Source organism: Mycteria americana, chromosome 2, assembly GCF_035582795.1.
Source record: "Mycteria americana isolate JAX WOST 10 ecotype Jacksonville Zoo and Gardens chromosome 2, USCA_MyAme_1.0, whole genome shotgun sequence".
NCBI lineage: Eukaryota > Metazoa > Chordata > Aves > Ciconiiformes > Ciconiidae > Mycteria > Mycteria americana.
The window spans coordinates 135,431,311-135,458,158 of NC_134366.1; the positions used below are offsets into that span (position 1 = coordinate 135,431,311).

At 39.9% G+C, this 26,848-nt stretch overlaps 1 protein-coding gene across 1 annotated transcript in view; it reads left to right on the forward strand.

Annotated features, from left to right (window-relative positions):
* Positions 1-26,848, forward strand: part of NKAIN3 (sodium/potassium transporting ATPase interacting 3) — a 303,018-nt gene that overhangs the window by 200,045 nt on the left and 76,125 nt on the right. The window contains exon 4 of the mRNA XM_075495463.1: positions 12,090-12,287. Coding sequence (XP_075351578.1) covers positions 12,090-12,287 — 198 coding nt within the window. The remainder of the gene's footprint in view (positions 1-12,089; positions 12,288-26,848) is intronic.

Genomic DNA, 26,848 nt, shown 5'->3' on the forward strand with positions numbered 1-26,848 from the left:
CTGATCCCTAGCCCTGTTAGACAACATCCAAATACACCGCGCTGAGGCAGCGTTCCCGGGCAGGGCTGATTTCTGTTCTTCTTCCCCACAGCCGCTGTCACCTGAGCTGGCGCTGCTTTGATGCCCACAGACATGCAGCCTGCGCCCAGCCGGCAGGCAATTAAAGCTGACCCGTCCCCTCTCATCCAGCCAGCCCTCAGCAGTGCTTTAAGAAGCAAAATTGTTGTTCAGTCTCTGGCTCTGAGAAGAGGCAATTACTGAAAGAGCAGCAGTGGGGACGACTGCGAGGGCCAGGGAACAATAAGAGGCAGGAAACTTTCTCCCATCCTACTTAATATCTCCACATCTCAAAATTCCCTTGCTTTATCCTATCTACGGTCTCCCCCCAGACATGCTTAGTGATGAAATTCGTCCGTATCTTTGCTATTTAGCACACAGCCATTAGCTGGCTACAAGCGAGGAATAAGCTAAATGTAAACAGCATCTACTCTCTTCATGCTTCTCTTCCTCTCCCAGAGCCTGAAAGGGACATTCACCTTTAAAAACATATACTTAAAACAGCAGCAGTTGCACCTGAAAGTAACATTACCATCCACTACAGTTACCTGTGGACTGTTTTCACAGACTTAACTACAGTTTTACAGCAAAATATGCCATGTGTTTATTCAAGGAAGCCTTTCTCTATGTATCGGTGCGCTACACAACTCTGTATAGGACATACTATACTGAAAAGGAATTCTGTATGATCGCCAAGGTGTATACAATTAGGCTAGTAAGAATTTACTCGTATGTTCTTATCTTTCTCATTCTTTTCCTTTCATATCTTTCATATTGACTTTCTTGCTGGCCCTAATCCAGCAAATATATGTAGATCCCTCATGTCAATGGGATGCTTGCTGAAACTAAGTAACATGGATGCATGCTTGTCAAATCAACTCTGTAGCTTTGTAGACTTCTCAGCCTTTCAGCTGCCTTCTGGAGTCACACTGACATCCTCATATCACTGCTTTTAAAACCAGTTTTAAAACTAGAAACACTTACAAAGTGAAAATGCTAGTTATGGTAGTAATTACTATTATTTATTGTAAAGATTAATTGTCTCCAAAGTGTATTGGATTTTGTAGATACTTAGCAGCTTGCAGAAAAATGCCTCATATTGGCAATGTTTTGACTTTTTTTTCCTCAGGAAAACTGAAAATTCTTTTTCTATTATATTTGAGGAAGCTCTTTACATAGTAGTCTTGATTTTGTACATTCAGTAAGTATGTAAACTGATGTTAATATTACTTGTCCTTTTACAGTTGTGTCCTGCTGTCATTCACAACTCTATCAGCCTATCTAAAAGTTGATTATTGTTATTCCCTTTGTCTGGTAATGTTATTTCAAATTTGACAGTGAAATGAAGCTATCATTTCAAATATCAATATGCTCATATCTTTGCAGTGGTCTCATTTTGTTCTTATTTATTAGAGCAGGATATATTAAAAATTGCATGATGAAGGATTACAGACAAGTCTGTGGTGTTAAAGAGTGAATGGATCATTAGGCTTCTTTGTGGCTTTATTCATCTCTTAAAGTGACCAGATTTATATAACATCTGTTAACAGGACCATTAAGTAATCCACCCAGACTTGAAGTTCTTAACAGAGCCTTTTATAGTTCCCTCTTGAATTAAAAATACATTTCTGGGGAACATATTCAACCACGTTGATTAAAGGAACTTTTGTGACAAATTTCTTCAGAATGAAAAAAATATAAGTAGACTTAGCACCTCACTGATTTCCTCTGGCATGACAAACATGAAATTATCCAGAAGTTACTGGACACCATCAGATCTCTCTGATTAATCTCATCAAAAGAACTTCAGAAGTTTGATTATGATGAGTGTAGACCTGCTATAGAGAGCATATGTCAGAGAAAAAGGGGTCCTTGTTCCTGAAATAGTCTTCTGAAAATCTGAAAATTACTGGAGATGACAAATGAAAACTCTCTTTTGTGTGAATGTCTGGGAGAGTTATTGAGGTTTGGAGGTGGATTAGGCTGCAAATTAAATTAATCTGATTCAGGCCAGGGTACAATGCATTGCTGAAGGAGATTGTTAATGCTGCCTTCTTTGACCACAGTTGACAGTTGTTCTCAGGAAAGCACTGTTGAGTCATTAATTTGTACAGCTAAATATAAATATACATACATTTATGTTATATATTTATGTAAATATATAAACATATGCATACTGTGTATACATAAATAAAATACAAATATGCATATGTTTATCTATTTACATAAATGCATAAAATGTTTTAAGGAACCTGAAATGTGGACTAATGCCTATAGTTGATCTGAAATGAATAACTAAATGAATCAGATTAACTGAGCTCTGCTACAGCAGATTCTCTTTTCTGTAGTCATCAGTGTTTCACTTCCTCTGCTGGGAAAGGGAGGATTTCAAATTTCATCATCTGAACTTAAAGTTTCTTTAGGGACTGTCTTTGCTTTTTGTAAAATGTGTATCAAATTCATTTTGGAGACTGTCGTTGCTCCAGCAGAATGCAAGCAAGGCCTGTGATTAAAGGCTTGCTCTTCTAAAGCCAAGGTCATTGGCAAACAGCACCACAAAACTTGAGGGACTGGCAAAAAATATGATGACCTGATACCACAGACAAGAAATATAGAAGCAAAAGTGTCATGAGGAAGTATATGTTTCTAGGAGCATCTTGTGCTTCATTGAAATGAAAATAATAAGAAAATAGACCCCTAGCAGTTCAATACACTTCTGCTGCTTATTGTTTTGGGTCTCTTTTTGTATTCTGAGTCTTCAGGAGGGCTTCAGCAGTGCAGATAGACACTCACTTTTTGGCAATCTCTTAGTGGCGGACAGTTTTATTCAATGAGCTGTATAGGAGTTCACTCAAAAGATGCAGTGAATTAGCACAGCTTTGTGGTTGCCCTTTGCACACACTCTAAAATGAAAAATAGGATCTCCTGACAAAAGTTCCAAGGGATCATGCAGTTTGATTTAAATATCAATAAAATTGAGTATTGCTTATGACCTCTGACTTTTAAGCTTTTAAGGTGCACTTAAGTCATTCCCTTTGATCACAGTTAAAAAACAGTTGGTCTTTTCCTATACCCTGAAGGATCCATGGTCATCTGAGAAGGGGGACTATGGCACATGGTGCCCTGGATAACTGTGATCTGAACTGGTGATGCAGATGCTTCCCATTTAGATTCCAGGAGCTCAGCTTTAAGAAAAGCAGCAAATAATGCCAGTTACAGCACAGACTGGAAGTGCCTAGCAGTAGGGCTCATGATTTTTGAAGCTTTTACTCTTCAGCTCACTTCCTTGTAACAAGCCAAACTTCTTATTGTAATCTCATGTCCCTGGGAATGGAGGCTTTAACAAAAATGCTGAACATAACCAGACTTGCCATAAAACAACAAGAGCTGGCAATATCGTGAGCAATTGCATTGCTTCGAGCAAGCAAAGCAGAGAACACAACAGCAGTTGCTTAAACTGGCCTATTAATCTTTAAAAGTGTTCCAGGATGCAGGTAGGAACATTCTGGTTAGTCTCAAAAGAGGGAGTTATTTTTCTTGTCAGAAATTTTAACATTCAAGTGAGTTTTAAAAACTCTTTTTATGGTGCTTTTTAATGTCATTGGAGTCTGGTACAGACCCTTAAATTTAGGATCCACTCTCTCGTGCGTTTATCTCCAGCATAGCATTTATCTCCTTAGCAAGGGATGTTACGGTATTCTTATAGATGGGACAGAGAGACAGAGCACAGAACCCACCAGAAATGAAGGAAATTATGAAAATTAACTGTACTATTATTGCAACATTATATTCTTAATCATGCTTTTATCCCTAGGCTTTGTCTTTTTTCACAGCCACCGTGCACAAAATACAGTTATTTGGGTAATAATGAAGTTGAATCCTGTTTTGGCTAGAGGCTACACTGCATCTGTTCCTCATACTGGATTATGTGGGGTTTTGGCACAAATTGTGTCTCCTATTTGCATACATTTCCTAGTAACGTCAGAACTACCACCCCAAGAAAGGGTTGGTTTTGCAGGGTTTGTCACATTAGGGTGTCCGTGGTACAAAAGACAGAGAGCTACAGAAGAATGAACAGTTTTAGCATGATCAAGCCAGGCCAGACCTGTCGATTTTATGTGTAGAAATCCCATCAACATTGCAAGAGTCTTCTCAATAGGTACATACTTTCTTAACCAATGTTATTATCGAATGCTTAGAGGCTGTATACAGTGGTGAGGTACGCGTGCACATGAGTCCGATCCCTTCTGCTTTGGGTATCTATGAATAAAATATTGCAAAATACTGTGGGAACAGCTTTCTATAGCTGTTTGAGGCAGTTCTTTGAGGGAAGGTATGTTGGTGACAAATTTTAATTTTGTGATATTTCAAATCTATGCGTAACTCCATAGGGATCTACGCAATTTTGTTTAAAAACAAGAGCAAAAAAATAAAATAAAAATGACAGGTTAAAATGTTCTTGCTGAGACTTAAAATTGCTTTACATTATAAACTCCTTTTTCAAACGTTCATAGTTTTATGAACCTTTTGGACAGAATTTTTTTATGGCCCATAATTGGAACTTGTTCACATTTTTTTTACACCAAGACTTTTTCAAGCCTTCTTTTACCTTTCCTGGCTCTCTGCCCTGAGAAGTTTTCGTACAGCATTTGTGCTGGTGACTATCTATGGCCTGCCAATGATGTTTCCAGTTCTTCACTATTACAGTTACATTTCGGTCTTGTCTTGATTCTTCATTTCAGTCAAAATCAGGTATGGCTTGAGTGACGGACACACCAACCTGCACAAACCCTTGATTTTGCACAAACCCTTATCCTATTACCAGTCATCAAAACTGAAAGCAGTGCTCACAGTTTGCCATCACTCCAAACCTGTGTTGTCTCATACCTCTGGATCATCAGAAGGAATAGGTGAGAGCATTTTCAGACTAAATGCTCAGCTTAATCACATGTCAAGGACTCCATCGGAGCACAACAGCTTTTCTGGGTAGACATGACTTCTTTCTACTCATGTTGAACTTCTGTGCTTATGTTGAACTTCCTATGACAAGTGATGAGTAAGGCTCATTGATTCAATCACCTGTCTCATGCTGTTTTTGACTTTGGGCTTGGAGCTTATTTCTGCCATACTGTCTTACCTCTCTGGGCTGTTTCTCAGACAGAGAGACTGCCCCAAAAGGGAGGTAGACCAAGGAAAAGGTATAAGCCATGGAGCTGGGATTTGAGAATGGATCTGAATATTGCCAAAGATCAGAGTTCATCTTTAGGGGCAACAAGTTTCAGAAAACAGCCCCTTGCTGGTTCTTTTGACTTGTTCTTGTGACTAATACTAACACTGCATGAAGAAGACAGCAGTATGCTTCTCTTGTTGACTTCTTGCTTTCTGGCTTTCTAAAGACATTCCACTTTGCTAGTAAGTTCAGTAAATCTAATTTTAAAATCGCCTGTTTTGCAAGGCAGGAAACAGATCCCTGAGCATGTGACAAATTAAACAATTCAGAGGAACTATTTTTATCATTTAGGTAGATCATCTGCCTGTTTTTCAATAAATTTCCAGAAGTTCTTTTGTTCACTTTTAAAAAATAAAATAAAATCCGACAACACTTTCTGTAGCCCAAGGAGTAAAAGAAGTGAAAGAAGGAGAAGACAATACTAATTCATACATCTATTTTTGGGGGATGGGTGGGGCTAAGGGGTGGCATGTAGTCAAGTGGTTAACAAGTGTTGTAGTGTGGATTGATTGGAAAAAAATAGACTAAATTAGTGTCACTTTCTAACAGTAGTTGTGCTTGATATGGAAATCCCTTCCTGTAGTCATGGTCCGAGGTCATGGTTACAGAATTCGCTCAATCTGTGGACCTCTAAACTCAGTGAATGAGAACCATGAACCTCTGTCCTGGTTTCGGCTGGGATAAAGTTAATTTTCTTCCTAGTAGCTGGTACAGTGCTGTGTTTTGGATTTTAGTATGAGAATAATATTGATAACATGCTGATGTTTTACTTGTTGCTAAGTAATGTTTACACTAGTCAAGGACTTTTCAGCTTCCCATACTCTGCCGCACGCACAAGAAAGTGGGAGTGGGCACAGCCAGGACAGTTGATCCAAACTGGCCCAAGGGCTATTCCATACCATATGACGTCATGCTCAGTATAGAGACTGGCGGGAGTTGGCCGGGGGGCAGCGATTGCTGCTCAGGGACGGGCTGGGCATCGGTCGGTGGGTGGTGAGCAGTTGTATCACTTGTTTTTTTCCCTTGGGTTTTGTTCCTCTCTCATTCTCTTGTTGTTTTCCTTCTCGTTACCATTTTGTTTGTTTGTTTTGTTCCAATTATTAAACTGTTCTTATCTCAACCCACGAGTTTTCTTACTTTTGCTCTTCTGATTCTCTCCCCCATCCTGCCGCAGGGGGAGGGTGAGTGAGTGGCTATGTGGTACTTAATTGCCAACTGGGGCTAAACCACAACAACCTCTAATGTTACCCCCTCAAATGACTTTGCTTTTTTACCTCTCTTAACCACTCTCAGCCCATGATGCTGGGGTTACCTCATGGTCTATGTCTGAAGATCTTGATATTGTGAATTTTCTCTTCCAGTAGTAATTAATGTGTATCACATGGTCCCTCTGGTCTAGTGTTCATTGGGTTTGCTACCACAGAGATGAATTTGCTAGGTCCAGTCTATAAGCCAGTTCAAACAGCTGAATAGTCCCAATAGAGTCAACCCATAAGCTTCAATTTAAGAACGCTCTTCATGTAATCTCTTCACCAGAGTGCTCAGGATGAGGAAGAGATATTGACTGTTATATTTTCAGCAGTCAACCTCAACCTAGAGAGCTTGCCTGGAAGCAGCATGGTTCATTGTTCCATCACATTAGCAGGAATGTCACGGTTATTGAGTGGGCTACCTTCCATCTCTAGCTCATGGGGCAGGTAAAAGCCATCTGTGTAACACTGAAGCAAGAGTTCAAATTAAAAACAAACAGAAAAAAAATGGAGTCAATAGTCAATATTCAAAAACAATCATCCCAATCAAGACAGCGTGGGAGCTAGTGACACAAGTTTCCCTATTTGCCAATGGACTTCTTCAGTATTATCTGCCCAGGCCTTCAAACCCAATTTGTTCAGCAGTAGTGAGAGGAGATGGAGCGTAACTGGTCACACACAGAGCAAGCCAGGATCAGAACCTGTGATTTCAGGAAATAACAGGGTGGAAAACTAAGGTTATGCTGCCAATGGGGGTCTTTGGCTAATAGCTGATGCTCATGCTTCAATGTACATCTACAATTAGAGCAGGTTTCATTAACACTGGAACACATCATTTGTATCTAATGAGGATTAATGTCTCCTTGAAATTAGATAGTAAGGAATGTGTGTGTCCCTTGTCCATGCCAACACCACTGAATCTTAACTACAAGCTTAATTGGGTGTAGGGAATTACAAGGAAATGTACTGTTTTTTTCCTAGCATTATGCATATTATCTTTTATTACCTATTGACCAGGTGTTTATTTGAAAGTCTTTTCTCCTCATTCTTAAAAACAGACTCTTGGTAGCAAGTCAGAACTAGAGCATCCTTGTTACTCTTAGGAAATGGGATGGGAATGCTTATTGCCTCAGTCTATTTAATGTCCATTTATAATAAGCATTATAGTATGTATCAATATCATAAAAAGTGTTAGAAAGGGCTGGGTACCACAAAAGCAACAATAAAGTGAAGATCTCTAATATTATGTTTTGCCAGGCCTTTGTGCTCTTGCACCTTTCTGTAAAATTTCAAGTGTTGACTGCTGTCTCGTGGAGGAAAAAGTGCTTCTCCTCCATCCCACTCAACATGCTGCCTTTCTTACAGTTTTCCTAAGAGTGTATTTTTCAGATACTAACAAGTAATGTAAGAAATATAAAATAGCATGTCATAAAACAGAGACATATAGTGAAAAAAAAATATTTCTGCAATGCGTAATCATCATGTCACAGCATTGTATTTGTTTGTTATACAAGGCAATCTTGGTGTGTTGTTTTTTTTTCCTGGAGTTTTAGTGTCTTTTTTTCTTTACATCTGGTGATTTTAGTTAGTCTTAATTTCTCATTAATTTTTTGTGTTGTTGTTATAGGCACTGTACATAAAGTATAGACAAATAAATGAAAGGAACATCATCCTTATTATTGCTCTTTAGTTTTAAAATAAACTGTGTTATGCTACTATCTGTTAAAATTTATCTAGATTCACTACCTAAAAAATAGAATCATAAAATCACAGAATGGTTTGGGTCAGAAGGGACCTTCAAAGATCATGTAGACCAACCTCCCTGCCATGGGCAGGGACATCTTTCACTAGATCAAGTTGCTCAAAGCCCTGCCCAATGGAAAACATCCACTTGAAACCAAATGTAGAATTTAAGCAGATATAATGAAATTAAACATTATCACCAAGCACTTAGAAAACAGTATTATTGGGACTTAAAGGGATTACACCTTACCTAAAAGAAAGTACCTGCCATAGCAATGATTTCCAATAATGATCAAAATTAATCCTTGGGCTGACAGCCAACACAAATCCTATACATAGTTTAAAAGCTTAAAAAGCCGTAGACAGTTAAGTGGGACTCTACATCAGTAGAAGTGTGATTATTGGGCTGATCCTACGCTAGGAGCAAAATTCTTACCGCAGGCTGGAGTATTGCTTCAGTGCTGACTGAAAAAGGGAGGAGTAGGACAGAGGATTACCCTTCCCTGTGTCACTTCCATAAGTCCCACATGATTTTCCTGGAAATCCTGTTATCTGTGTTCTACCCACTGTTCATTTATGTCATCTGTCTGAGAGGTTACCAGCTGAGGAAGTATAGTTCACCTGCTGATGTATGGAATTAAGATCAAGGTATATGTTATGGGTTTGAAGCTCAGAAGACAGCAATTTTCCATCCATGGTTGAAATTTCAGTTGTTAAATGAACTCCAAAGAGACTACTCGATGTCTCTTGTACAGAGCCTGAAACTGAGTCTCTTGCTATGAAGCAGCAGCATTCTTCTACAAGAAATAAGCAGTTTACATTACATCACCTGCTAAAGATTAAGCATTTTATATGCATTTGCTTGATGATCGCTTATGACATTGGAAAACAGTACATAAGCTATTGAAAAACTTCAAGTATCTGTTTGTACTTTCTGAAAGAATTGTTAGCTTTCATTAAACATACAACTGAGAATAAGGCACTTGGGCAGCAGCTTGTCAACCGTGCACAGGGTTTCCAAGCACTGAGTTCACAAATTCTGAAACACTTTTGATATTTGAAGCCTGTACACCCAGGCAAAGAGTTTTTGAATTTTCTAAACTTCTGTAAATAGCGATAAAGACACAGGTTAATTTTTTAACGCCGGGCACATTCAACTCACTTTCTGGATTAAGAATCTCCAAGAAGAGAAGAGTGTGCTTCAGCCGCTAAAAAAAAAGAATTGATTTTTGTCAGGCTTTCTTTTATTGATTGGCAGCTTAACATTTATCAGCTCAAACAGCTTACGGCTGCCATTTTGTGAAGTGATATTTTAGAGGTCAAGCTAATGCACCAGGTGGTTTTGTTTGTTTGCTTTTCTAAAACTGATCTTTGCTGGGCCATCATTAGCCGCTTTTACCTGCTTTGAGGACTCAGGACGTAATACACATAGTGAAAAGTAATTATGAAAAGCTCTTCTCCCAGCCTTTATCCATAATTTCTGAATAATAGGGTTTTTTTTTAAAAAGCAGCAAGTGCTCTGATGACATGTCTTTTGTTTTTAATCAAAGAATTTTAACTATAATATTGCTGTTTCTTTCTCTCACTATTGCTGTTTCTTTCTCTCACTGCATCACCAGCAGCCTTGACATTTGGACATGACCATCTAGTTAAGCATCTCTAAACATGACTACCAAGTCAAGCAATTTTTTTTAATCATCCCAAGAACTAAACATAACAGTATTCCAGAAATCAAAGATTTTATTTATAAGAAGTGCTTGTACTGACCACATGCCAAATTCTTACATTTTTAAATGTGTCAGCAACATTGATCAAGCTGTTTCCCTGTGCAAATTTACCTTTTTTCTTTGCCATTGGATGTGAACTAGCCAACCACAAACACTGAAACAGGGCATAATAATCAAAACTTAAAGACAGAAAAAAATAAAGGAGAAAAAAATCTTTGAGAGCAAAGCAAGCTGTGACACCAGCACCACGGACATCACAATTTATTCCCACAGATAACAAAGCATTACCTTGCAATATTTGATACACACTAACCCACATGGCAAATCCATATTCCTACTCAACAAAGAGTTACTGAAATAGGTAAGAGTGAATATGTGTGTGCTGCTTGACAAATGGCATTTCTTACAGCTGACAGTTCTAAAAGCACTTGATAACACTGTGCAATCTCTGGCATTGTTGTACGGAGAAAGCCTTCGCTGTTTCCTATGACTATATATTTATAATTATATTTTCATTAAACTGAATTGTCTGTCAGCTTCTGATTTCACAAGTCATTTTCATATCGCAGCTGAAAATTTTCTAAACCAGTATCAAGGAATGACATGCAAAGTCAAAAGACAAATGCCTCATCAACTGTAAATAATGCTCCAGCAAGTCTGCATTTTGAGGGTAAAGAAGTTACGGAGAGCAAAGCAGCAAATCACAAAGGCGGATTTCTTACTGCTAACTAGCAGTAACAGAGACTGGCAGGATGTAATTCACCCGTTAATTTTCAGGTGTGGCCAGAATAAAGGCAATTAACAGAGATGAAAAACAAGAGGACTTCTTCTGCAACTGGAATCTGCACCAAATGTCCCTTTGGTCAGGGTGAAAGCAAACAGCCGCAGACAGACTGACAGGACAGATTTTCAGAGTGGGATGCAAAGGGTGAATCAGTGTCACGGCAGCGCTGACCAACTGGCATGTATAGAAACAGGGGTATTTTGTGGGCATACAGCTGATAATTTTGCACACATTTTTTACAGCTGCCTTGGAGCTGAGGTGGGGAAACATGGAAACCTAAATCTGAATTAATTACTTAAAGTATCAGCATAACTAATCTCACATTTATCTCCAATGAGGAGATGATTGGTTTTTGGCATTTGAGTGGTGTCCATTCAACTTCAGTGTATTGTACTTGAGCATGACCTAAAGACCTAAATCTGTTGTTAATTCAGATGAATTTTCCTGATCGTACTTCACAGATAAGCTGTTAGAAAATCTTCAGTGCGTTAGGATGTTTGCCACTTTCACTGTTCCAAGTAGAGGTGGGATAACGTTAACTAAAATGCATAGACATTGTACATACTGTGTGGGCTACGGTGCAGCCAGTACACGTTACGGTAGGCCTGACTGGACAAGCTGTGGTTGAGGCTGAAGGTAATTTGAGTGAAGAGAAGTTGTTGTGTGTATTTTAAACCCAGACCAGTTCTCAGAAGCAGGTTGCTTAGCTAAACTGAGATGATGGTAATCTGGATGGGAGGCAGAGGGGAGAAAAGAGAGCAGGGGGCTTGGCTGGAGACAAACTTTCATTCGAATCTTTGGCAGCCGAAACAGTCTGCCTGGCTGTGGTCCTACTTAAAATCATAGTTATAATTTATAGTTATTACTTTAAATAAATATGGTGGAAGTTTGGTTTAGGTTGTCTCCAGTACCATGGGGTAAAACTCTCTCTGTTGCCTGTTAAAAAATTTAAATTTTAAGTGACATTCTAATCAAGTAACAACAAAATTGCTTTTCAGGCTGTAAGTTCATGGAGACGTAGGATACGCACTGTGTTTTGTACAGTACCTGGTACGACGGTTCTTCTGCCAGACAGAGCCCCTATGCACAATTACAAAATAAATGATAAATGTTTGCAATTTCTTCTCTCCCCTTTAATGGCCTACTTCCATGTTAAAATTACGGGGGTGAGCAGGAAGGCAAGTTATTTGTCTCATTTTCCTTGTAATAGTTGAAAGCATCTTTTATTTCCCTTGCTTTACCTTAAAGCACACAAAGCGAGAGGTTTTTTCACACTTTTTCCCCTCCCTGTCTCCTAGGAAACCGATCTCATGACCTTTAACATCTCCATGCACCGCTCGTGGTGGCGGGAACACGGGCCCGGCTGCATACGAAGGGTGGTGCGTCCTTCTGCCCCTGGCATCCTAGACGATTACTCCTACGTCTCCGTGACAGGCTGCATCATTGATTTCCAGTACCTAGAGGTCATTCACAGCGCGATCCAAATACTCCTCTCCGTAAGTTCCCGTTTCCTTTCCTACTCGGATGGCGGCAGTCCTGTCGCGTGCAGCCTGCTGCTGCTGGGCGTCTCTGTCCTGGAAGGGGGATGTAGTAGTTGATGGATAGCAGCACAGATTTTTAGTTGTATTTTGAATTAGAGAGAGATATGCACGTTATTAAGATGTGCACTGCTCTCCTCTTTCCTTGTATCTCGTAAAGCTCTGGGCAGGCGTAGTCCCCATTCTGGCCTTTGCTGGGACGGGTGAAAATTAACTTGAGCTCTTGGCTCTCATTCATTGAGACATGTACAGCAAAAAGGAGAGCAGACTGGTCCAAATTAGTTTGGCTAAACCTTTCCGAAGTTCACAGCCAATGACAGTATTTATTCAGCCCTGAATGTAAATATATGTTACATGATACATGGCTAAGTTTCTTCCCAAATGGAGGCAACACTTGAAAAAGGTCAGAGAAGTATTAGAAATTAAAGGACTCATTTATATTTAAGCATATTATTTGTTCTTTCCTGGGACTCCGCATTATCAGAATACTCTGCCTCCGAGATCCACACTTTGTAGTTGCAATACCAGTCAAAAACTGCAAGTACAAGAGGTTACTATGAAAGGTCTGCAGTGCAGGGAAGCACTGAGGCCGGATGAGCTGCTCTGGGAGCAGCAGCGCACTCTTGGCCGCAGTCTTTCCTCAATCTGATGGCTGCTTCTGCTTGTGATTAAAAGGTTGTTTGGCATGAGCTGCTAGAAGTGGTAACTCTTTCTCTACACAGCTGTGTGTAGTACGTAGCAACCGGCCCACCCCAAGTGGGTGCACACAGGTCTGATGTCTGGACCTATTCTGAGAACATAAACGCTCGTGGTTTGTGGTCCTAGCCATGGCCACCAGTGCTTGTCAGACAGTGGGAGAAAAGATGCAGTCTGCAGTCCACACCTACTAGTCAGATGAGCTGCCTGTTCTGAGCAACCAGAAAGGCTGGTCTATTCAGAACCAGAAAGGCTGGTCTATTCTATTCTTGGTCTATTCAGTACTTCAAGCTGTTTTACTAACTGACGGGTAAATACTGCCACTAGCAAAGTGAAAGGGATCTATAGGATAAATCTCACTCCTTAGTTTGAAATTATTTTCAAATTTTAATTTTTACATTTTTTCAAGATGAGGACTTTTGTCTTTTGAAAGAAAAAAATCAGTGTATGTGGTTACATCTATCATCCTGTCCAACTGTCTAGAATGAAGTCGTCTAAAAGTTCAAGATAATTTCTCTGCATTACTAAATGCCTTTTATAAGATGTCGACTGCTTTTTCCTCGCCACTGCTTTTAATCAAAATTTAATAAACTTGTATCTTACAGCAGTGATTAATGAACTTCCGCTTGACAATCCAGGTCTGAATTAGTGCACTTCTTTAGTGCACCAGTGACATCACATGCGCATACACAAGCCATGTGTCTGCTCCTGGCCTATCAGCTTCTCAGGCACCAGTGACATCACAAGCACCTACACGAGCCTTCTCCTGACTTTGAGTCAGGATCTTTTCCAGTGAAGACAAAATCACTTCTCTTGAGGCCCAGCCCTGTGTAGGTCAACTGACGTTATAACGTTACTGTGAAAGCAAGCCTTGCAGAAGAATTTTGCACATGACATCTGCAAAGCTTAACTGAATACACCTCCTTTACTCTTGTGGAGGCCTGATACTCAAAGCAGGTTGCTTCTTACATGAGCTCTTCATTTGCAGCAAATTCCCCTCACAATCCAGTGTTCACTCTGCTTCGGTGAGCCTGTACAAGGGAAACTGAAGTGTGGTTGGTTTAAAAGGAGAAAACCATAAATATTTCTAATACTTCTTCACTTCTATAAGACAAAATGTATTGTGTTAGAAATTTTTCTAGAATTTTTGTGATTAGAAACAAATTTAGAGTTCAGTGGAAACACAGCTGTTTGTCAAAATCAGGAACTGTTTTTTTCTGCACTTATCAGTGCAGTGCAGTTCTGGTCAAAATTTACCAAATGACAGGAACACAAATATTAATATTAGAATAGTAGAATAAAAACATTTAATATATACAAACTAAAAGAAATATGAAAATGGAAAAGTATAAAAATTATGTAATAATTGTAAAGCATATGATGTAACAAGCCTTCCCTTTCTTATGGAATGACTGATTGCCTGGAACAATCATAAATAAATTCTGGATACAATTCATTGCAAGTTCAAAATGTGCCAGGAACTTATAAGGCTTGACTGCAAATTAAATAGTTGCCAGTTTCAGATACTACTTTTGACTGATATATACAATGTTAAAATTAAAATCCCATACGCAAAGTAAGGTTTTCCTCCAGTCTTATTATCTTGCCATGCTGTCTGTGATGTGTTATGATTAGCTTACCATAAGTGTGCACTTCTGTTTCCATTCTGAACTGTAATTTAGGCTTGTTTAATTTACTGTCACACAGGACAGAAGTCACCACCTACATTACCAGACTTGTTGAAGTTTCCTCCCATTTTCTGGGTACTGTTGACCTGAAGAAGTTCCCATTCATTTCAGATGCATAACTGCTTTTTAATTGGGGTACCAATTTCAATTGTTAGTTAAAAGGTCATTTAGGTTGTCTTTTTACAGTACTGAAGAATTGTAGATCAGAAGATCCTTCTTTTTTTCTTTTCCTAGTGGCTAGTCCTAAAAGTAGCCTATTCCTTTTTGGACCTTACAACCTACTTAATTTTCATAATGTTTTTATGTAGCAGTAGTAGCGTAACAAACCATTTTACAGTGTAACAAAAACTTTATTGGCATAACAAATCATTTTATCATGCTAACCCTTATCCAAATGACTGGGAAGGTGAGCACTTCCATTTGATAGAGAGTTAGAGCCTCTGTAAGAAGAAATCCCTCCAGGGGTAAATATTGGATACCTGTCGAGATATATAACTCACTAGCAGCAGTTCTCCATTTTTGAAAGGTGACATTTTATTGAAATATTTTTTTTTAACTGGTATAAAAAATTTTCTATGCACAGAATGCTGCAGCTGTGACTATATTAGACCCTGCTTCAGGGAATAGGCTCGACAGTCACTTATTTAATTCTAACACAGTAAGGCTCTTTTTGTATTTGCTTTATAGTTGTTTCTAAAAAAAAGTACCTTTTATTGGTGAAGCAGTAACTTTGTATCTCATCCTGATTCTGGGTGGCTACTGAAGTTATTGGGAGTTGAAGGTGTTAAGCATTTCTTTAAATTGGGGGAAAATCAAGAGAAATATGAGAGAGTGGGATGTAATTAATAGTAAAGAAGAAATATATTTGTTGTGTGTTTAAAATCTACATTTATTTGATGTGTAGGGCACAGTACATATTATTTTGCTGAATAAATCCTTCCATACAACACCTTTAATTTTAAAATGCAAGGCAGATAATCTTTACTGAAACCTGAATTTTTGGAGAACAAAAGGATATTACAGTCAAAATCGTGACAGCTTAGCAACTTTGAGAAAGGCCCTTCATACAGTCTTTTTTGTTATTTGAAAATAGATAATACATTCTGAGAATGTTAAATACAAGGTAGACACTGGTTTTAATAGCCTGAGATTTAAAAAGTTCTCCAAGTGATTGCAGAGAGTTTTGTATTAGACCCTGAGCCTAATATCATAGTAAGGTTGTCCACAGCTACACTGTGAAGCAGACACCCCTCAAGCTAGTGTTCACTGAGGTAGCTCTGGAATTAGCAGCTGTATAACTTCATCAGTGCTGAAAAAGCAAAATCAATTAATTTTGGCAGAGCAATAAGCTGACACAACTACACTGCTCCTGGGGACGGGAGCTACTACCTTCTCACAGCACTGCGTTGCGCAAGGTGAGAACTTTCCAGCTGGGTCTCATCACATCGGTCTTCACTATATAGAAGAGCCATACCTAAAATCTAGAACTCTGAAGGAAGGGAAAAAAAAAAGAAAGAAAGAAAAATACCCTAAACTAAAAATACGCAAAACATTCAAGCTGTCTGGCATGTTGATGCTGACTGAATGCAGGATATTTTGAAGAAAAGCACTGATTTACTTATCAGAGGTCCATCTGTTGCCTCTCATAAGTGTCAATTAGTATAACCTCTGGGTGACTGCTGGACCTACAGATGAGGAACACTCACAGAAAAAACACTCCTGGGGAGTCACCTCGTTTTCACTACCATGTAAAGCCAGGCAAAAATGTGATACAGAGACATTAAGAGTATTGAATCTTTTCCATAGTGGAGTTAAAAGCATGTGTGCCTAAGGTAAAGTTAGGCACTAATCAATAGGGAATAACTTCTCCATTGAAACTCTTCCTCTGGTGTTGTAGAGACCGTTGGGGCCAAAACCATTAAAGAGTTTGAAGATAAAGAAGTTGGTCTTCATTCAGTATCGGTTGCCTTGGTCTTGGCCTGTTCACTTTGGTACAGGAATGCAGCTGGTATGGATATAGCAGCATGACAGTGCAGAGGCAGCTTGCCTTGGTGTATAGTAGTTGGATGAGGACAACTTCATATCTGGGTATATCTAACTATGATTCTGCATGCAGGAGATGACAAAACCACATGTAACTTGTCACTGTCTTCTGGGATTTGGGTTAGACAACAAGAGCATATAAAATATAACTGCTAAAGTATATGCCCTGAGAAGCTGTCCTCCCGGTACACCTTTCAATTCCTGAATTTATAAATGTTGTACACTTTCCCCCAAGAGGCAACAGACTTCTAAAGCAGCTTTCAATATAGTGTCTGAATGTTCGGTGACATGTCTACCACTAGTAGAAAAATTGCAACCTCTGTATCACAGAATCACACAGCATGGTTGAGGTTGGAAGGGACCTCTGGAGGTCAGAGGAAACCTCCTGTGTTTCAGTTTGTGCCCATTGCCTCTGGTCCTTTCACTGGGCACCACTGGAAAGAGCCTGGCTCCATGCTGTTTGCAACCTCCCTTCAGGTGTTTATGTACATTAATTAATAAGATCCCCCTGAGCCTTCTCTTTTCTAGGCCGGACAGTCCCAGCTCTCTCAGCCTTTCCTCATAGGAGAGAGATGCTCCAGTCCATCATGTTTGTGGCCCTTCTTTGGACTCTCTCCAGTATGTCCATGTATTTCTTGTCCTGGGGAGCCCAGAACTGGACCCAGTACTCCAAGTGTGGCCTCACCAGTGCTGAGTAGAGGGGAAGGATCACCTCCCTTGATCCGCTGGCAATACTTCGCCTAATGCAGCCCAGAATACCATTCGCCTTTTTTGCGGCAAGGGAACATTGCTGACTCATGTTCAACCTGATGTCCTCCACGACCCCCAAGTCTTTTTCTGCTGAGCTGCTTTCCAACTTGGTGGCCCCTAGCATATTTCAGTGCATGGGGTTGTTCTTCCCCAGGTGCAGGACTTTGCACTTCCCCTTGTTGAACTTCATGAGGTATGCTATGCTAAAAAAAAAATGTATTAATGATATTTCTAGCTCTTACCTCATTTTCTGTAAAAATAATACTTACCTGTCCAAAAGATTCATAATTATAGATGTAAATTGATGCTGAACATTCTAAAAAATCTAATTGTTAATGTTCTTAGACTTGTCATCCCTACATTTGCAGGTTCTCCTTTTCTAATTAATCAGGTAGGATGATTTCAAATATTTGGAATTTTCATTATTATTATTATGATTCATAACAATACAATCATCCCTGTCATAAAGATCATTGCTTCCTCTTGTTTTTTGAGGAATTAATTCATCTTACTTTTTCCTCACAACGCTCTGATGTCCTAAATCTGTGTTCTTCTCCCCAGAACATACAGCATCCCTTCCATAAGAAAGTGACAAACAATGTGATCTGATTACATTTCTGAATATCTGTCACCAGTCCGTGCCTCATAGTGACCCCATGCAATTGCCTCACTTCATGAATTATTTCTGCCCTGCTGTCTTCACAGACTCTGCCAAATGTTGATTATTTGATATGAAAATGAATTATGACATTTGGTAGACTTAAATGATTTTTTTCACCAGAGAAAAATAGAATTTAATTAAAAACCATATTTAGCCCAACAAACATTACAATGGAGGTTATGAGTCTCGTGTAAATAATTAATCAAGGGAAACACTGTGACTATTGAGCTATAGAGAGACTAAGATTGGGGGCAGTGCTGGAGTGGCTTAATGAAGTTCAGATCATTGACCAAGCTTTTACTACTGAGCTGTAAGTTTGAATTCTTTTTGGGTTAAAGAATGGCTCTTCCTCTATCCCCAATGTTAAGATGGCCTTCTCTATGCCATTTGAAAAGCTCCACAAGTTGCTCCGAAAGAGGTTGCAAAGCAGCTTTTGCCCCTCCCTTCAGGCAGCCAGAGCTGCAGTTTGGTTCGTATTCATTGAAATGTAACAAAAGGGCTAATGATATCAATATATAATGGGGTTCCTCCAGGGCATTGCAGCAGCCCCTTTTTTCTCATTAGTTATGGCCCTGTTATTTTTATAATTGGACAGAAAACGATGCTAGGAAGCACATCATGTATGTTGTTCTCCAAATAAAATCCCTGTAGGGGCTGACACCAGTGCTTAGCCAGGTTCCTTGCTCTCTTTCCATTTCCTCGAGTGACATGTGATTGATTAAGAAAGCCGGTCAACGTCAGCATGTGATAGAAAACATGAGGTAATTTAGTGTTAAGGGCTAAAGGAATGGTACATGAGTAAAATATAGTTGTCCTGAAGGTATTACATCTTTTCTTCAATTTTTGCTTGTGACTTTTTCACCTTTTTTGTTTAGGAAACAGTTAACATGTCTTCTTTTCCATAATAAACAATTGCACAAGTGGCATGGAAAATTAACTTTGCATTGTTTGCAGAGCTGAACTTCAACATTACTCCAAAAGTGGGTATGAAAGATATGCCTATTCTTCATCATAATCATCAATAATAGCCAGGAACACTTGTCTCTTAGCCATGTGAATAGTCAGTTAAGGTGGGCTGTTGGCTTTTCACAGATTCATTGGTAAATTTAGAGTGATCACCAGATTACTGAAAATCAGAAGATCTTTTTTCAGCCTGAGCAATGTTACAGAGGAGTTGTCAGGGCATGGAACAGACTGCAGAGAGGCTACAGAGGCTTGTGCAAACCTATGGCTTTTGACGTTACTCCCAATGCTTTGTAGTAGTTGTCTTGTATTTGATCATAATCTATGCCTTGTGCAATTCCTCCAATGTTTATAGTATTGGATCAGGGATGTGTACAGCCCATTTCACCTCTGCCAATATTAAGCCTCCAGCGTTAAAAAAATATAACCAAGAGAAACAAAATTAGTGAGAGTGAAATTAGTATCTGCACCTACATTCTAGAAATGGCCTTGTCCTTTCTCATTAGATTTAGTTAGACCTCATTAATTATTGGTAGTGAGTAGGTAGTAAAATACACAAGTATATTTGTCTAATTACCAGTCTGAGTCAATAAAGCAACTACATGAGACAGAATCAAGAAAAATCTGTGGTTTTTCCATTTCAGTTGTCCTTTCTGGGGACATCTGCTTTTTCAAGCAGCTCATTTAAAAGGAACAGAAACCACTGATATTATAGTTATTTGCATGCTCATTTATTCATTAAGTGTTATGATATGGATTTGTGAAAAAGAGTTAGGCAGAAGTTCTGCAGCAGAGCTCGTTAAAGGTGAGGGGATAGGGGACAGCAATTTAAGCACTAGCAATATAGTAGTGCCTTTACCTTGTCAACTAATCGATATGAGAACTAAATTGTTCTAGACATTTTGCAGTACATGATATAGATTTATTTTCCATTTTACATGAAAATTACTATGGCATTTTTTCAATATTGTACAAAAATTTCAATGAAATTGTGTGCAGGTATTATAAAATATTTTTATTTACATGAAAAATATTTAGAGTAAAAATAAAAGTCTATTGCTTATTTTAATTTTATTTGGAGTTCATTAATATTTCAACAAAAATTATGCAGAAACTCGAGATAAATGGAATATTAGGAAAACATAAATTTTTATTCCACTTCAACTTTTGGCCAAAATTACCTCCCCCATGGCAGAAGCAGTGTAATAGACTATATGTCTGCAACTTAGTTACTGTAATTCTCAGTTAGATACTTTCATTCAGATCCATTTCCAGTATTGTCAAGTTAACCTGAACTGATACTGAGCAGGAAACTGCAGCAGCCTGGTGCACAGTAAATTTGGTGGTCGCTGATTCCAATACAAGGCAGCATCTCTGCAAATAAGCAGGAGAGGTGGTGGAAGAGGTAAAGACATATTAAAGTGCCTCGGCAAACTTGTATTCCTACATGCTATCTTTAGAGCTGAACAGAATGCTGAATTTATGTTACACTAGGCATTTGGAAATTATAAGAGAAAGTGCTGTTCTGCACTGGAACAAAGATTAGCAATTTAAACCAATTTTTAGAGAATGAGGAAATCCAACATTTTTCATTTAGAAAAAATGAAGCAGTATTTCCTTTGTACTTTATGGATATTTTATTGACTATCTTGTCTGAAACCATGAACTGTTTGATAGGCTACTGGGACACCAAAGATCCTGGAAATTCCTGTTTAAGCCTGGGCACAGTGTTCCCAAGGATATTTGTCTTTGTGCCTCAGTACACTCCCAAGCCTTCAGCAACCTCTGTGGCAATCAGCACTTGATAGTTTCTTCGGAAGGTGGAATCAAAATCATACCTTTCTGCCAAGCTGCAATTCAATGCAAACAGCTCTGCTCCATCTCCAGCAGTGTGCTGCATCAGGTCTGCTCTGGTTGCAAAGCTGATAAAGCGACCAAGGAAATGAACTCCTTCTCTAGGCTAAGTGTTCACACGGTGATTGACAGCTCTGGCTGAATAGGCTTGACTTTGTTGGGTTTTTTCTTATTTCCAGAAAATGCAATTCTAATTGATTTTTACATGCAGACATGCTTTTAAATAATGAAAAGGTATTTTACTAAGAGGGTCTGATTCCTTAGCCTGTGTCTGCACATTTCACAGAATCACAGAATCACAGAATCATACAGGTTGGAAAAGACCTTTAAGATCATCGAGTCCAACCATAAACCTAACAGTGCCAAGACCACCACTATACCATGTCCCTAAGCACTTCATCCAAACGTCCTTTAAATACCTCCAGGGATGGCGACTCAACCACTTCCCTGGGCAGCCTCTTCCAATGCTTGATAACCCTCTCAGTGAAGAAAAATTTCCTAATATCCAGTCTAAATTTATTTATTGTAAAGGACTAAATTTATTTATTGTAAAGGACACCGGCAAACCAGAGGCAAGCCTCACGCTACATTCTCACTGATCCTAACAGCAACAGATCTTTGCTCACTCGTACTCATCAGGCTGATTCCTTCTGCATATCGTAGTTGATAGCCATGTGACCAGACTTTCTTATATGGGGGAAAATATTCACTGATTAAAACCCTTCTCTGTGTGAGCTTCCACCGACAGGACATTTTTCTTTTAATCATGTACTGAATTCACAGCCTAGCTCTTCCATTAAAATTTGTTGCCTGAATGTGACCTGACTGCAGAAAGCATTCTTCTTTTCTCTGGACTACAGTCCCTGATGATTTGCAACGCGCTCTGTTTTGTCCTAGGGAAATATGAGAAGACAGAGCAGGGATTTCACTAAACAAGCAGTGAAACAGATCATACTCCTCAGGCTTTGAGGGAATGATATGCCTTTCACTGAGGAAGAAAGTCAATGTGCATATGTGCTCCTCTCAGAACAACTCACAGAAAGACAGACAAGGTTTGCTGGGAAAATATATTTTGATTTAGGAAGATTGCAATCCAGAGTAAGTTTTAAAAGGCATGTGTTCTGTAAATGCTGCCTTCATAAGCTTTTATAGTTAACGCTTCTGGCCCAAATGCTGTAATATATCTGCGTATCTTTTGACTGTTCTTTGTTCAATATCTAGTATTGTGGAAACTGTTGAAAAACTTCTTTTAACTGTTTCCTTTATAATTCTGCAAAGCAGATCAGGGACTCCCACCAGCAGGTGCAAGGTCCAGCACAGGGTGTGCTTCCCTGGCACCCACGTAGGTGACAGGTTTGGAAACAGGGCACTGCAGACACGTAACGGGGCCGTTCCATCCCCTGCTACAAATATCTGCTTAGCTCCTATCGACTCTCCCATGGAAGGTGCTGGGCATGGAAACAGCCCAGTTCATGCAAAATCCTCTGACACAGCATGCAGGGAAAGGCACCGAGCTGCAGTAGTAATGCCGGAGTGGTACTCCTGCTACTTCAGTGCCTGCCAGAGGAGATGGCTGCCACAACACTCTTCATTCACAGATTAGGTGTGTGCGTAGCTGCATGGAGGAGGACGGAAAGGGGGGATTATAGCCCACAAGACTTATTCACACAGGTAGAAGAAGCAGAGTTTGAGTAACACTGCAATAGACTAATAAAAAGTTTATACATGAGTACAGTCAAGATGCACATTGATAAGTACCTAAGAAGTGATGCTTTACAAAATCACAGTAGTAATTTAGGTAGAGTTGCATGATGAATTTGCCCTTTTTTTAGTTTGAATTTGTTTTTTCAGTGGTTGTCAGGCTTGCCTAAGGGAGTAAGCACTTTTAATACACTTTTGTAGAACAAAAGAAATGAGTCTCATGTCATGGAAAGAAAACCGACAAACACACATGAGAAGGATGGTGGTTGAGGTTGTGGCTAAGAGTAAGTGTATATAAAGACTTTTGTGTTCTTTGAAGGTTCATAATAGACAGAGACTGAGTGAAATGGATGCTGGAGGCATTTCTTTGCTGTGGTTTGATTATGATTTGAACAGGTAAAATTGCTAGTGGTCTTGAAAGGGAGACTGATGTGAATTACTTTCAGCTTGTAAGTTTTTCTCTGGTGTCAGTCAATATTCTGAGAGAACAGAATATTGCCTTAAAGCAGAAACCTGAAAAGCAAATTTCATTTCTTCTCACCCTTGTACATTATGTAGAAGGCTTCAGCTGAAACAATTGCCCACATGGAAGGACAAAAATGATGCATAATGATGTTGCTCCATAATTCTGATGTTAGTCTGAATCAAAATGACAATTGAATAAATCAGGTGTTGTGAAAGACATCTGCTAGATCTCTGTCTGAATCTATGATATAGGTAAAGATTTTTCAAGAAATAATTCCTAGTGATATGGAACTTTTCTAGCTTAACTTTCCATTACCTCCTATGTAAATTCCTACTATGTAGATTAGTTGATAATCATTGTGAATGACAGTAAAAAGTGGTAGATAATTAAACAGCCTCTTAAAAGTACATGATAATTTCCGTTTTTATTTGTGATTAGTTTAATTTATTTTTATCTTGTTTATTAACTTATAATGCACCTGATATAGGCACACAGGTACAGGTATAGAGATTCAAATATATAGTTAAAATATAAAGATCAACATAGAAAACTAAAGCTACATTCTGGTCACTGATACCAGGTAGCTTGAGTGTTTATTCAAGTAAAACACTGATTTCCAGAAAAAGTTTTCAAAGTGAAATCCTGCATGGTGAGTATTTGAAATACCCTCTCCATCACCGGTAGGCTTTTCTTACAAATTTGATCTTCCTGGTAGCTCTCATCACTAACAGCCAGGGATAGCCAAGTTCACCCTCCCTGGATAACAATTTTTTACTCAGGCAAGCAGGAGTGAACTGGAAAGACCCAAGTGTTTCATTATTGCTTCGGCTCCCTTTCATCTTCCTGAGACCATGATTTCACCAGTACCACCAGCTGAAGGTGCCCTCCCTGAACCAGCCCCCCCAGAGGAGCCGAATCTAGAACACAACTGGACTGCAAGTTTTGCATTTCTTTTACTTCTCCACTTTATTTCCTTATTTTCTCTGCCACTTGTGCAGTGAGATCTGGCTTAACTATAAAGAAGGACATGTGTTCCTTCACTGCCATGACTCTGTCATTGCTTTGGGCAGCTGAAATGCATGTTCTAAATATTTTGTTATGGGTACAAATGACTAGGAATGGGAGTGAGTTATGGGAAGCCATGCTGTACTCGGGTTTCCCACCACTGACCTCACATGTAAGAGGCCATGCTAGAAAGAGGAGCTATAATTTCTGGCTCTGATGTTCATTTCTACCTTCTTTTGTGTGTGTTTATCTTGTTTTGTCTGAAAAGAGTCTACCTTAGACTTTATTAGCAATAACAGCTACTCCAGACCATTTCACCTAACTTGCTTTAGAAAGCAACTTTAATGCTATTCCTTAAACTTTAAAATAGAGAAGGGGATTACTTCTTAAAAAAAAAAAAAAGTAAAAAGAAAAACACACAGGTTTACTAAAGTAATTTACTTCAGCTCCCCCCTAAACATCCTCTAAAGATCCCTTTCCCACCCAAAATGCAGAACAACATCTGGGCCTATGGATGTGCCATGTTCCATAGTCATTCACCAGCCTCTCCACAGGGCCTCTCTAGCCTAGATGAATGGTGGGGCAGGGAGGTGGCACTGTCGTGGGACTTCCCACAGGTACATCGTGTGCCACATGTTCGTGCATTCAATGAGGGCATCTTACCTCTTACCATCTGCACCACTCTTACCATCTGCACCACTTAGACACTCACAAGTCTATGGGGCCTGATGAGATCCACCCGAGAGTACTGAAGGAACTGGCAGATGTGCTCACCAAGCCCCTTTCCATCATTTACCAGCAGTCCTGGCTAACTGGGGAGGTCCCAGTTGACTGGAGATTAGCAAATGTGACACCCATCTTCAAGAAGGGCCAGAAGGAGGACCCGGGGAACTACAGGCCTGTCAGCCTGACCTTGGTGCCGGGGAAGCTGATGGAGCAGATCATCCTGAATGCTATCACATGGCATGTAGAGAATAACCAAGGGATCAAGCCCAGCCAGCATGGGTTCAGGAAAGGCAGGTCCTGCTTGACCAACCTGATCTCCTTCTGTGACAAGGTGACCCGCCTAGTGGATGAGGGAAAGGCTGTGGATGTTGTCTATCTAGACTTCAGTAAAGCCTTTGACACGGTTTCCCACGGCATTCTCCTGGAGAAACTGGCTGCTCATGGCTTGGACGGGTGTACTCTTCGCTGGGTAAAGAACTGGCTGGACGGCCGGGCCCAAAGAGTGGTGGTGAATGGAGTTAAATCCAATTGGCGGCCGGTCACAAGTGGTGTTCCCCAGGGCTCTGTGTTGGGGCCAGTTCTGTTTAATATCTTTATCTCGATGAAGGGATCGAGTGCACCCTCAGTAAGTTTGCAGATGACACCAAGTTGTGCAGGAGTGTTGATCTGCTTGAGGGTAGGAAGGCTCTACAGAGGGACCTGGACAGGCTGGATCGATGGGCCGAGGTCAATTGTATGGGTTTAACAAGGCCAAGTGCAAGGTCCTGCACTTGGGCCACAGCAACCCCATGCAACGCTACAGGCTTGGGGAAGAGTGGCTGGAAAGCTGCCCAGCGGAAAAGGACCCGGGGGTGTTGGTCAACAGCCGGCTGAATATGAGCCAGCAGTGTGCCCAGGTGGCCAAGAAAGCCAATAGCATCCTGGCTTGTATCAGAAATAGCGTGGCCAGCAGGACTAGGGAAGTGATCGTGCCCCTGTACTCAGCACTGGTGAGGCCACACCTCAAATACTGTGTTCAGTTTTGGGCCCCTCACTACAAGAGAGACATTGAGGTGCTGGAGCGTGTCCAGAGAAGGGCAACGAAGCTGGTGAAGGGTCTGGAGCACAAATCTTATGAGGAGCGGCTGAGGGAACTGGGGTTGTTCAGCCTGGAGAAAAGGAGGCTGAGGGGAGACCTTATTGCTCTCTACAACTACCTGAAAGGAGGTTGTAGTGAGGTGGGGGTCGGTCTCTTCTCCCAGGTAACAAGTGATAGGACAAGAGGAAATGGCCTCAAGTTGCGCCAGGGGAGGTTTAGACTGGATATGAGGAAATTTTACTTCACTGAAAGGGTTATCAAGCATTGGAAGAGGCTGCCCAGGGAAGTGGTTGAGTCGCCATCCCTGGAGGTATTTAAAGGACGTTTGGATGAGATGCTTAGGGACATGGTATAGTGGTGGTCTTGGTAGTGTTAGGTTTACAGTTGGACTTGATGATCTTAAAGGTCTTTTCCAACCTATACGATTCTGTGATTCTGTGATCTTGGCCCACTGCATTAAGGCTCACCTCTTCACTCTCTCCCAGTCAAACCTGAGGGAAAGAAATACAGGATTTTTCTTTTTTTAATTCAATTCTTCCTTGATATCTCACATATCAAATGTTTTGACAGTTCATATTGCTAACTCAGTACTAAAAAAGATATAGAAAGAGATACAGTGAAAAATAAGCCAGTTTTAATATGATGCAAAACCCCAGTTCATGCTTAAATATTACAATAATGAGCAAAGATTTTATTAGCATCTTACCCCTTCTTAGGTTCAAAATACCTTTTCTGTCCACATGGCAGAATTTACAGGCACTGTTTAATGCTCAGTTGCTTACATCTACAAGACCTAAGAACGATTTTGAAACCAGCCCCCTAACTTTATTTCTATCAGTCCAAGACACAGCAACAGTTCTTGTGTAGGAGAATAGCAACCCAGGATCA